General features: G+C 37.3%; 1 protein-coding gene across 2 annotated transcripts in view; it reads left to right on the top strand.

Annotated features, from left to right (window-relative positions):
* The first annotated feature begins 2715 nt into the window (after positions 1-2715).
* The window catches only part of ACSS2 (acyl-CoA synthetase short chain family member 2), a 53386-nt gene continuing 42229 nt past the window's right edge, over positions 2716-13872 (top strand). Inside the window, exons 1-2 of one of the 2 annotated variants that reach the window (XM_026697660.2) lie at positions 2716-2965; positions 6330-6525. In XM_026697660.2, the coding sequence (XP_026553445.1) occupies positions 2836-2965; positions 6330-6525 (326 nt within the window). In that variant the 5' untranslated portion in view covers positions 2716-2835. The remainder of the gene's footprint in view (positions 2966-6329; positions 6526-13872) is intronic. The other variant, XM_026697662.2, reaches the window with a different exon arrangement.

The raw sequence follows: 13872 nt of genomic DNA, 5'->3' as shown, positions 1-13872 counted from the left end.
AATGTCCCTGATAACAAAATTTCCCTTAAGATCAGTACCATTTGCCCTTCTGACTTTAAGTCTATGATCCAAAACCTTGCAAAGAAAGATCTCCCAAAGGCAACATCACTACTTTCACCGAACTAGATCTTGATAATAAATGATACAGATCATTAGGATCCAGTATTGGGGCCACCAGGTTGAAAATAGAGTTCAACACCATGTTGCTGATCTCCCATCCTCTCCCCTGTATCCTGTGCTTAGATAAAGACCAGATGGAAAGTTTTGCTATTCATAATGTCAACAGCAAAACCTTCCATTTGGCCTTTATCCAATGCTGTGGTTTTAAATTTAAGGAATAAATCTGCCAAACAAGATCATAAATTGAGACAAATGTATGAGCTGATTTAAGCTTCATAGAAGAAAGTTCACTACAGTACTTGATTACAGCAACTTCAAATGATGACTCATATGTATGAATGGACCATGGCAGATTAAATCATTTTCTGATCACCTGATACTGTGAGATATAATGCTTGCTAATTAACTCTGTTCACACGTTCAGTTTTCAGATAGCAACTACAGGGCTATGAGACTTAGGAACATCATGTGGTCTACCATGTTTGCATATATGTATAATTTAATTATGCCCATACTATCCTAGTGAAACTCAATTGTAGAAATATTTGTAGCTCCTTTTATGCTATTCCAGTCTGTTTTGAGCTACCATTAAAAATGCCTATTTGTATTTCTAGCTGGAACTTTGGACAAGAAAAAATGGTTATGCACAAATAGGACAAGGAAGTTTCTAGTTGTTGCATTCCTTCCTCATCACAATTTTTCAGACTGATTTTTTTCATTGGTGATTGATTTATTGTCCTGGGGTAAAAATGGGTTGTTTTCTCAGCAGAATAATATGGAGTTTCATGTTTTTTAAAAACTGTTATCAATCTATTTTCCAGCTTGGCATTGAGCTGTGCTTATTTATTGCTCCTGATCTGTAAATGAGTCATGGTGATTAATATCTTATACTTGAATCAGGGAGATCTAAAGTCTGTTTCTATCCAACCATATACTCACTGAGTGAGTTTGTGCTAATCACTTCCTTATAGCCCAAGGATTCTGGGGGATTAAAGCCCCATTGTGCATCCAGAGAAGGTGGGATGTAATTGAAATGAATAATCAATGTAGTAGTTTGGTGATGGAAAAAAAATATATAGTTTAGCATCATGAAGAACAACCCTGTTAAAATTATGCAACATTTTAGATCTATTTAGGAGGAAGTAGATTGCAGAATGTTCATTCTGGTATTGTTTCAGTCCTTATCGTAAGTGACATGATTTACATGGTGGTCTGCAGAGAAATGTCACCCCCAAAGCAATTAATCCCGGGTGCGTGGGAGCACAAGGCTGCGCCAGTGTTGCCCACATGGCCCAGGGGAACACAAGGCTTGCATCGCTTGTATTGTGAACAATAGGAGGTAGTGAGGGGAGAAAGGGCGGAGGGGGGAACTTGGCCCACTCGTCCCACGCAACTTGCCTGGCCACTGGGCTGCTCTTTCTGCTTCTTTCTTCTTCTGCTTTTGGCTGCACACAAGGAAAGCAGCAAAAGTCTTTCTTTCTCTCCCCCAAACTCCACCAGAAATGAGTCTTTGGGACCCTGCAAGGCATCCTGCTCCAAGAGGCTATGCCAGAACAAGTCTCACAAAGACTCATTTTTGATGGAATTTGGGGGAGAGAAAGAAAGACTTCTGCTGCTTCTGCTGCTTTCCTTGCATGAAGCCAAAAGTCTCTCTCTCTCTCCCTTTGAGAATGGAGCTGGAGACGGTATCCTGTGATCCCAAATAAAGAATGATTGATCGGTAGGAAAATGGGGTGGGAAATTTTCCTGCAGAAAGTTTTTGGGGATTTTCCCAGGGTCTCTGGTCCACGGGATTTAAAATTATGAGTTTGGTGGTCCCTGAGGTCCAAAAGGTTGGCGACCCCTGTTCCAGAGTGTGAGAACCACGGTACAAAGGCTCATCTCTGTTGGAATTGCAATTTATCAGTCCTTTTGATTCCAACATTATCTTTTTAATGCTTCTATCATGAGCAAGTCCCAGAATTCCCCAGCTAGCACAGTAACTGGGGGATTCTGGGAATTGAAGTTCACAGGTCTTAAAAGTTGCCAAGATTGAGGGGAAAAAAAACAACACTGAGAAAAACGTCAAGATTCCAGCTCAAAAAGAAGGACCTACTAATTTTGCATCCATATAGCAAACCATGACCTGAGTCAGTGAAAAAAAATCAAATCAGACTCTAACGCAAATGAGGATTGGGCTGAGTAAACTGGATCGAGATAAGCTCAAGTGTGATTTTTTTTTTATCTTGGTTTGAGACCAAGGACTTCACGGGCATAAATCCAGGGCTCCGTGGAGCAGAAAGACTAAGAGGAACGCCAAATGCCATCAGAGTTCAGTGAAGCAAGTGTGAAGTAACAGGCGTTACCGCCTAAAGAGGACGTAAAGAGGACGGAGGCATTACCCCATTAAGTAGTCCAGAGTTTAATATTACCCAACTGCACCACCCATTAGGGGAAAAGACTAGGCGGCCGCGGCGTGCTTGAGAGCAGCCGTAAGCGAGAAGAGGCGGTCGGGTCAGTCCAGCTCAAACAGACGCTCTGCCCCGTATCTCGGCCCAATTCACCCAGCAGCCGTCTTAGGCCTGGGCGGAGCTTGACTGGGTTTCCTCCCGCCCCGGCTCCTCCCAGAAGCCGGAGCCTGGTAAAGACAGCTCCGCCGGGGTGTTTCCTAGTTCGGCGCTCGCCACTCGCTCGCTGCTTCGCGTTCCGCTCCTTCTCTTGCTTGGAGCCCGGAGGATGGTGCTGCCCAAAGCAGAACACGCCGTCCGGCTTTACCGGACGCCGCCGGAGCTGGCGCTGGAGGCTCATGTGTCTTCCTTGGAAAAATACCGCGAGCTTTACCGCCGCTCGGTGGAGGAGCCGCAGGGTGAGTGCCAGGCCGTGGTGGGCGAGGTTGGCGCGCCTTTCCCTGTCAGCTTCGGGGCAAGCTTCCAGGCCGCTCGCGGTTGCCTGACTTCCTGACCGTGGCAGGCGGGATGGGAGGCGGACCGTGGCTGGGGCCGGAGGGCGAGAGAAGGACGCTTGGAAGTAAGAAGCCTCTGTCCCAAGGGCGCCACGATCCAGCTTCTCTCCTCTCTCCTGCTACCATGTGCTCGCATAGCTGTCCTCTTCCTGCTCCTCCTATAATAGGGGTCGGGTACTGGTAGTTCCCGATCCTTTTGATCGGATGCATCAGGATCCCGAAGGCGAACCAATCACTGCCCCGGAACCCATCCGTTAGTGGCAGGTGGGCAGTCCGGGCTGCGAAGCGGGTATCTCTGCTCTCGCGTGTGTGAGCAACAAGTGTCTTCCTAGCATCTCTGCTAGAATTACTTTGCTGGGTTGTTTCAAGGAGGGGTGTGTAGGGAGGGGACGGTGCTTCCCTTGTCTGGCTCCAAGTTCAGTTTCTGAAGTTACAACCAGCCGACCTGTTAATTATTTGTCCAAACAGAAGAAAAATAATCACTTGTTGATCTATAAAGTAAACACCTTACCTTACCTGGACCATTAAAAAAACCTCCTTATTGTTATGCTAAAACAAAGAGCAGTTGAGCAGTTCAAAGTTAGACATGAATAGATGTGGGTGTACTGTAATCCACAATTGTGTTTTGGGAAATTGGTTATACCAGGTTATGAAATAGGACCAGCACTTTGGAAGCTTCTATATTTGCACATAGGTTTTCCATACATAATACTTAATACTAATCTCATCAGACTTCCCTCCCTTAATTTATAACAATATGTAATTATGTGTCATTTGCTTCCTTACACAGTTGCTTATCTAAATGAGCATGAGTGTATTTATGTGCTAAATTCACAAAACTGGTTCTAGCATTACCTTCAGGAGAGGGATAATGCAGTTAGAAGATGTTTCATGTTGAAGTAACATCCAAGTGAAAGATGACAATACACTTCCAGCTGAGCAGCATAACTGGGGGAAGAACTTCAGTCATACCCTGAGTTCATGCTGTGTGGATCTTGAATATTACAATAACTATTGCCAGAATAAAGACTTATTCACATTAGTCCTTCAGTATTTGGCTCAAAACTGTGCCTAGATTATATATTGTCAGTTCTAGGCTGTCAAATATTTAGCTGGGGTTAGTAACATTCTCCTAGATGTAGCAAGTTTTGTGGGGGTGTCTTTGAGTAAGTTTTTGATTCCTGGTTGCTGTTTGGACAAGTTCTTTCAGTTTTCTTGGCAAGGTTTTTTTGGAAGAGATTTGGTATTGCTTGTCTGAGAGAGAGAATGACTGGCTCAAGGACACCCAACAGGCTTTGTGTCTAAGATGGGACTAGAATTGACAATATCCCATTTTCTGCCTGAAGCCTTAATCATCATACTAAACTGGCTCTTGTAGCAAGATATTGACTATAATTGGGTGCCAACCTTTTAGCAGTAGGTTAGCAGAGAAACCAAGCAGCCAGATTTTAATATCTAGATCACTGTTTCTCAACCTTGGCAACTTTTAAGATGTGTGGGATTTAAGTGGAGGAGTTCCCCTGATATATGGAAGCACCCCACCCCCAAGATATTTTGTTACAGTGTTTCTACCATGTTGTCTATAAAGGCCTTTTTTGGCAAAAGGTACTTCTTGTTTAGTGGCTGCTTCATTTAGCACCATTCACAGTTTGTATGGTTTTGGACAAAGAAAGAGATGAACACAAATGAAACTCATTGAAACTTGCAAGAGCTATCGGTCTATAAAGTTATGTTTCTAAGTATGAGATATATTTAAAAAAAATAACACATTTTTTATTATTTTATCATAAAATATACACTCATAATATGCTGTTCTACACCCCCATTGGTACATAAGGAAGAGGTTATATTCGGCTTTTCTGCTTTCAGGAGAAGTTGTAAAATATAAGTTTAGTGAATTGAACACCCATTATGCAGAAGGTAATAGGTAGCATCCACAGAGAGATACAAGTGAAACACTCATCCGCACCACTTAGCTCATTGTACCAAAAGAAATATGCAAAATTACTAGCATACACTTCTCAATGAAGGAAAAATAAATAAATAGTAGATAAACACATTGGGTAGAAAATACTCTATTTCTCCCCTGACCATTCTACCATGGTCCTCTGAACCTTTCCCGCTCCTCTGGTCCTGCTTTTTAATTTCAAAAAATGTCTTTGGGATTCATTTGAAGCCCAGTGGCATACTTGGAAATCAAGATGGTTTTAAAGACCACCATCCTTTATTTTCAGCATGTCAACCTTTCAGTTGATTTGATTATAGCAATATATTTTTGTAGTCAGGAAGGGGCAGGGAGTTTGATGAGCACCAAGGAAAAAATTGTGTTAAGGCTCCAAAATATATTAATGTTAAAACTAGAATTAACAGAACCGAAAACAAAGCATGCAATTAAGAATGAACTGAACATGATTTTGCCAACATGTTTATTGATATTAAACTGTCAACTTGTGCATTAGTTTGGATTTGAAAGTAAAAAGTTGCATTGGACTGTTTAAAGACCCAGACATAGAATCACAGAATGCAGAATTATTGGCAGTGGTGGGAAAAAGCATGGCTACTTTAAGGAGTTGCTGACAAGTACTATGTTGGCTCCCCTACAGTATGAATGCAAAACACTGCAGAGCCAGTGCAAATCCCAGAACTAAGTATATAAAGTATAGCTAGTCCTCAACTTATGAGCACAATATTTTTATTTATAAAAGTGAGTAACATTTAATATTGTGATAAATAAAAGGAAATTATTTAAACAATTTTTGTAATATTTCAAATTGGGAAAAAGAAGATAATTGGCTATGATTATATAATTGGTGCATTTATGAACATATACTTGAATGTAGGTTCTATTAAACTTCTGGGAAGTATATATTTTCAATTATAATGATAGTATATAGTTAAGTAGGAAATTATGATTGAATTCAAAATATTAACTTTCTGCTTGGATTAGTTGCTATGGAAATCAGGATATGAGCTAGAAGGATTTTAATCTCTCTTTGTCAAATTCTCTTATCTTGCCTCTGAATAAATGTCACGTGAATGAAATTCTATCATCATGAAAAAAATCGTGCTTGTGGATCTTTTTTGTTGTTGCTAAGAATGACTATTAATATAAACTTCAGAATACAGCCAATATCTAGCAAAAGTGAGACCAGCCTGCTTACTACATAGTAAGTGTTCATAAAATTGCAAGGTAAGTCTTTATATGCCTATATCTGATAGTATTTATGAATATCTTGTGTTTGAAACTTTTTAAAAACTTTTTTTACAGAATTTTGGAGTGAGATAGCCAAAGAATTTTACTGGAGGAACCAACACACTGGACCATTCCTACAGTACAACTTTGATGTTACCAAAGGGAAAATCTTTATTGAATGGATGAAAGGAGCTACAACGAACATTTGCTACAATGTTTTGGACAGAAATGTTTACGAGAATAAACTTGGAGACAAGATAGCATTTTATTGGTAACGTTCTGCTTCTTACTTCGTTCTAGAGAGTTCCGATATAAATTTAACATTAAATTGTGGTTGTGGGATGAAATATTGGAGAAGATGATAAAGAATAAATAAGTATTGTGTCATTAGAAACTCTCTTGTAAGGTGCATGAGAAAGTAGAGAAAATTATTCTCAGATATGGATTTCTCATTTTTCCTGTTCTGTCTACAATGCAAATTGCAAAAAACCCACTCTTCATTTATTAATTATCTGGCAACCATTCACTAATACAATGGTAATGCAAAATTCATGTTCTGACCTATGCATGCATTTGCAACAATATTTTAAACAACAAATGGGTATACTCTAAAGTTTTTTTTTCAAATCTTTGTAGTGCTGCTCTTATTTTTCTTATTCATTATTTCTGTTTAATAGGCTTCAGTTTGTCAAAGCAATACTTTAGTATTTTCAAAAGTTTACATTCTCCCAGCTGTAGGCTAATCTAAGTCAAATGATAGAATTTGAAAACAACAGTAAACTATAGTTTGGCTATGTGCATTAGTCAAAAAGGCAAATATTTTTGCATAACAGATACTTGCTGAAAAATACAAAGTTAACCATGGTCTATTCATTAGCATATATTCCTTTTTCACAGTGATCTACGTATGCAGTTTTTAATCTTTTGCATATTTATCTATTTAAACTTATGGCCATCCACTTACTTCTGTAACTCTGAGTGACAATCAATAAATTAAAACCATAACACTGAAAACCTAACATTTTAAAAAAATAACTGCCATGTAATAGCTTCGTTGTATCTTGTATTCAAGGATATTAATATCACTTATTTCCTCTTTCTGATAGTTCTAGTTTCTAGTTCCCTTTTGCTTTACTGAGCAAAAGAAGAATCAGGAAATGTGACACGAATCCTGTCAACATTTAGTAGGACGTAAGTCCAACTGATTTCACTCAGGTTATATTCCTGAATGTTTCCATTTTTTGCAGGCTGTAATAATAGTGGTGTTTACAAAGCTGACTTATTGTTAATATTTATTTAGCCAATTACTGTAATTAAAAGTAATTCCTATAGCAATGCAAATCAATAAAACCATATAAAGCTGCAGAAATTAAAACCATAAAACAACAGCAAATAAACTATGGTGATACTATTGTTACAATACAGTAACTGGAACACCAATGCAAAGTAACTTAAAGGTTATATAAATAACAAGGTCTTCAGCTGATAATAAAGGTAAACTATGACAACCATAAAGAATTGTAAAAGGAATTCCACAAGTGCTCCACCACCTATATCTGGAATGACCTTTCTTTTGGGTGGCCATACAGAGAAAATATGGAAAATGTGATATAATCGAGAGGGCATCCCTTCTTGATACTTGCTAGAGAAAATGGGTCATCAGATATTCAAATCCTAAACCAAAAAAAGCTTTGTATATCAGCACAAGTATTTAGCCGTAACTTTTTAGCATGATGACAGCCATCACATTTTTTTCAGATGATGTAACCTTATTCTAAAAGGTAGTCTTGTTTAGTACCCTAGTTGCAGCATTTTGTACTAGTTGTATTTATTACTCCATTGGTGGCAAATCCATATTCTGCATATTTGAAATATTTTCTAAGCATACTTCAGAGTTCAAATTATATTACATTTTTTCTAAATCAGATTTTTCAGGCAATCTGAGGAAAAAGTATAGGAAATATAAATAAGTTGCATTTTTCAATATTAAAGCAATAGTTGACATTTCAGAATTTGAATTTTATAGTTGTTCTAATGTTGATTAATGATGGTCTGGCAGCCAGGCATTTCTTCTCTTTTGTGAATGTTGCACCCTTGGGTGCTAGATGTGATAACAAACCATGGAATGTCAATATAATTCTTTTTGCCTTGAATATGCCTCCTGTTTCAATTTATATTTGATATACTCAAGGAAACAGATTATTTGGGTTCACTTAATGTAAGCTGGAAGTGATATGCCTATGCCCCATTTTGAGGCCATAGAATTTATTTTAGTTTTTCTGGAACATTCTGCAGCATTCTAGTTTGTCTCAATATCCATGCATGAAGTTAATGGTACATTGTAATCTTTTTAAGTGGTATTGAGAACTACTGACAATATTTTGCTACAGTTTCAGTTACTGGGGCTCAGCGTGAATACATGATACAGCTTTTTGGAGGAAAGAAAATATAACCACAATTGAGCCCATTTTTTTGGTTATTAAACAGACAGTTAAGTGATTTTGCCCATTTTTATGACCTTTCTTACTATAGTTGATAAGTGAATCACTGCAGTTCTTAGAGTGAATAATTTGATTATCAGAAAGTAATCACATGACCCTAAGACAGTGCAGTCGTCATAAATACATGCTAATTGCCAAGCATCCAGATTTTGATCATATGATCATGGAGATGTTGCAATGATTGAGTCAAAATCAGTCATAAACCACTTTTTTCAATGCCATTTTAACTTCAAATGGTCACTCCCCGAATAGTTGTAAGTCAAGGACTATTGATACTATGGAGAGTAATAAGATTGCTTAATCTTCTAGGGCCTCCTGTTTTAGAGTTCAGGTTTTTACTTATGAGCTCCTTGCAGTTAATCATTTTGTTAGTAACTGTGTTATAATGGCTTAAAAACAAATCTAGTGGTTTACATTTAATGACTATCCAATATTACTAGGTTCATAAGTTAGGCACAATACTAGTAGGATTCCAGTCTCATTGTCCTTTGAGCAGAATCTAAATGTTGTATTAAAATGCTTTTGTTCCAAAACATCCCATCTCTTTCAAGGTCAGAATCCTTCTGGCTGAGGTAAGAGTGACTGTTCTGGGGCCAGACTGAGATGTTTTGGAGATTCCATTGTGATTTGGCAAATGTTTTGGATGCTATATGTCTTTAGCTAGAAGGATATTATTAAATTGGTTTATTGACAAGAGGCTGATGCTTCTTATTGTTTAGAGGTAAGCCAGTTTCATTTTTTAAAAAGCAATGTTCAGCTTTTGGTTGCTTTTCACTTTTAATTGCCTTTTAGAGAAATGCAACATTCTAGTTAGTGGCAATAAACAAGTTGTTTATTGAACTGAGGTGAATTGTATTTCTGTGAATGTAGAACATTTCCTTTTTCTTTATTCAAGATGTTAGTATATTCTTATTAAGCCAGTAGTGAGGCTCTGAAGGTTATCTAAGTCTGAAATGTAAGATGGAAAAAGGGAGCATATTGCAGGAAGCAGTGTGCAAGATGGTCTGAGAAGGGTTTGATAATAAATGGATTTTCCAAATTTATTCTATTTCTGCCTAGAAATGGAATCAGAATAAACATAGCTGAATGTTAATGAAGTTTCTCTCTGTTGTCAACAACTGCATTTTGTAACTACAAAACCAGACTATACAAGACTGCTGCTAAAGTTCATATAGGAGTGCTACAGGCCCTAAATATTGTTTGCAAACTGGTAAACTGAATGCTTCTTGGAAGCCTACCCACGGGGCACTAAGGAGACATCTCTTCCTTCAAGCTTGCTCTTTTGCAACTAATGCACATATACCCTTTGTCTTTATATGGTCAATTTAATTATTATAGTTAATGCTTAATGGTAAGATCCACAACCTGTCTACGTTAGTGGCAATCACCATAGCAATGACAATACATATCATAAATTTATTTATTTGTTATATGAATTGTATACCACTGACTTCCAAATGACTTGATGGTTTACTTTATAGCCATGAAAATAGAAATTAAATCAACATCATCATAAAACCATAAAAATAATCAGTGGTTAAATAATAACACATTAAATTAGGTTTGTGTGACTACTTTTGCTTGTGTGAAATCTGTTGGTAAATTTATTTAAATAATTGGTCTTATATAAGGTTGCTTCTTTGTGCAAACTTTCCTCACTTGCTCTGTGCCATGTGTAAATCTTATAATTTTATAACAAGTCCCAGGGCTTTAAGTATAAAAAATGTGTCACAACTGGTACTGCTAAACTTCAGCTGCATTGATCTCTCATCAATGGCTATTCTTGCTAAGATTGTTAGGAATTGGTGTTTGATAAACATCTGGAGGACATCTTCCTCCAAACTAAAGCATTAGGGGCTTTTTAAGAGAAAAAAATGTCACAATGTAATGTTTTAGAATTTATATATACACCATAAGGATAGTCATGAGAAATTGTCTGCATTAATAGTTGATGCAAATTTGAAATCAATAGCACCTGGAGAACAACAATGTCCCAATAACACTTGGAGAACAAAACATTGTCCATGACCCATGTAATGTATCCACTATCCTGGATATTCCTTAGAATTGGGTTTGCATATGGATTGCATCATAAGAAAGTTGCAGAGAACATTGGTAATCAGTTTCTAGTTCAAATGCAAATAAAAGATCAGACTGGTGTTCAAAGGTTTGTATAAAATTTCCATCTAGCAATTGGAAGTATCATCAAGTGTCATCCATTATTTTAGGGAACTTTCAGGGAACCTAATGAGGATACGAATATTTCCCTGCTTTTTATTTTCTTAACTTTATATTCTTTTGTTTCTTATTAAGCCATCTTTTTTTCTTGCTTCCTGTTCCAATAATTTATTTTTAGGATTCATTTTTGTCTTAAAATTTTGCCTACCATTACAAGAGGCACCAGACGGGGTGAATTTGCTGTTTAGAAGTGTTCAGATTACTTTTTTATAGCAATAGCAATAGCACTTAGACTTATATACCGCTTTATAGTGCTTTACAGCCCTCCCTAAGCAGTTTACAGAGTCAGCATATTGCCCCCAACAATTTGGGTCCTTATTTTACCCACCTTGGAAGGATGGAAGGCTGAGTCAACCTTGAGCCTGGTGGGGTTTGATCTGCTGAATTGTAGTAGAAGTAGCTTGCAGTGCTGCACTCTAACCACTGCGCCACCAAGGCTCTATAATTTATGTTTAAATCTTTATGCTGCTTATTTCTGGTAGTGTTGCAAATATGTGAATTGGAAATCTTGATTTTACTATATTTATTGCTTATTGCTTATAGAGATACAGAAATTATGTGCAGCAAAGGATTAGAATTTGCTGTCATGATTGTGTAAATAGAAGCTTTTGTACTCTGAAGATTATATAGTCTGGTGCATTTTATTTTAGCTTGAGGGAATTTGTCCCTGAAAAGGGATGCTGTTGGAATAAAAAAAATTTTTTTTTGTTCAGCTAAAGAACAAGAGTCACCTTACAGGGGAGATAGGTGGCATAAAAATGCAATAAAATAAATAAATAAAAATATTCTTAGTTTATGAAATTGAAAGTTACTTTGCTCACAGCTCCTGATTTAGAAAGTCATTGGGTATTCTAGCTCAGCAAAGTGACTTTATCTATTTTTTCTAATCTGGTTTTAGGGATTGATGTTTGCTCTGCAAACATGAAAAGATAGTGCATACCTTTAAAGTATAGTTTCCTTATGCTAAAGTTAGAAAATAATAAGTGCTGTGGTATGGACCAACCTCTCCCTTTCTGGACCTTAGAAATTCAGAGCTATCCTCCCTAAATTGCTTCCCTGCAGGTGGGAGAAATGATACTGTGTCCACGAAGCAGTCTTTCTGGTATAAGAAAAGCAGATTGAGAAAGGCCACTTTGATAAAGAGTGAGAAGGGAGCAATGTATTCTCTAAAAAAACATATGGATTCTATGTAAAATGGCGGGTTCATAGATTCCTTTAGGAAGGAGCTAAGTTTATTGGTGTCCCTCCATATGTTATACATACACATAGGTCTATTGCATTTTGATCCACGTGTTTGCTTATAAATCAATCAATCAATCAATAAAATGTGGCATTTTTGTGAGGTACAAAATGGACAATACAATGTTGATCCAAGCTGTTAAACCAGAAGTTGGCAATATGGATACTTTCCAGCTGCTTAGGATTGCGTCTCCAATAATCTTTTACCATTGGCCAGATTGCTGGGATTGATAAGAGGTAAAGTCTAGGCATCAGATTATCGATTTGTGAAAACTGTCTGTCTGTCTGTCATACATACATAGACATAGACATACCGTACACATATACATTCACATATACCTTGGTGCTTTCTGAGCTTGCTTGTTTTCTTGCAAATGTTTCAGTACCCTAACTGGGTAATATCATCAGTGCTTTATCAGTGCATCATTTCAACCCTGAGCTACAAATATTCTCCTTTATTGATATATATCTTCCTTCTCCTATTTTCCCCACAACAACAAACCTGTGAGGTGAGTTGGGCTGAGAGAGTGAGAGTGAATGGCCCAAGGTCACCCGATTGCTTTCATGCCTAAGGTGGGACTTGACCTCAAGGGCTCGTGCCTTAACCATTAGGCCAAACTTGGCTTTCTGAATTACAGATAATCCTCGGCTTACAACTGTTCAATTAGTGATCTAAGTTACAAGGGTACTGAAAAAATGGACTTATAACCATTTTTCACACAATCCTCATGGTCACATGATCAAAATTAAATTCTTGGCAACTGACTCATATTTATGACAGTTGCAGTGACCCAGAGTTACGTGACCACCCTTTGTAACCTTCTGACAAACAAAGTCAATGGGGAAGCCATGTTACTAACTTAACAACTGCAGTGATTCACTTAACGGCTGTGGCAGGAAAGGTCTTAAAGGTCATAAAATGGGGCAAAAGTCACTTAACAACTATCTTGCTTAGGAACAGAAATTTTGGGCTCAATTGTGGTCATAAATCGAGGACTACCTGAAGGACTACTCATTCAGACTGTTTTCAATGCTTTATAAATAGCTTTACGTATTTCTGGTTTGGATTTAGTGTAGGGGATAAATTTATAATATATTGCAGAAATTCATTGGAAAATCTCAAATTGACCCTTCTTTTTCTAGTCACTCTGCCAAATCTCTCAAAAAGTTTCACTAACACTCTTCAACTCCTTTCCATATAAGAAATTTTAGTGAAACATTTTTTCTGTATTAAGAATTAAGTGTATGTGTGCGCGCATGTGTACAAATTACAAGATTTCTGTCTTAAAACATCATTTCTAATACACGTGCTTATTGAGAATGTTCTCTTTCTACTTGGCTGTGGTTATAGTTTTGCAAGAGTTCATTTCAGAAATTGCATTTCACCAATGCTATCACCTTGCCAGGATGGTAGTTGAGTAAGAAAACCAGATAGACAAATGCCATAATCTCTGAAAGATGATTGCTCATGCTCTATAATTACACAGGTGGTCTTGCTTAATGACTAGAAATAAGTACTGCTGTTTGTGTAGAGAAATGCTATTGAACAATTTTCCTTAAATATACATGACTTAATAATTTAAAAAAACAGTGACTGGAATTTTGATAATTCTTTTAATTCTATTAAAACTGTAACAATT

Source organism: Pseudonaja textilis, chromosome 3 (assembly GCF_049901715.1).
Source record: "Pseudonaja textilis isolate UNSWEBS1 chromosome 3, rPseTex1.2, whole genome shotgun sequence".
NCBI classification, from domain to species: Eukaryota; Metazoa; Chordata; class Lepidosauria; order Squamata; family Elapidae; genus Pseudonaja; species Pseudonaja textilis.
This window is presented reverse-complemented; position numbering and strand designations above follow the sequence as displayed.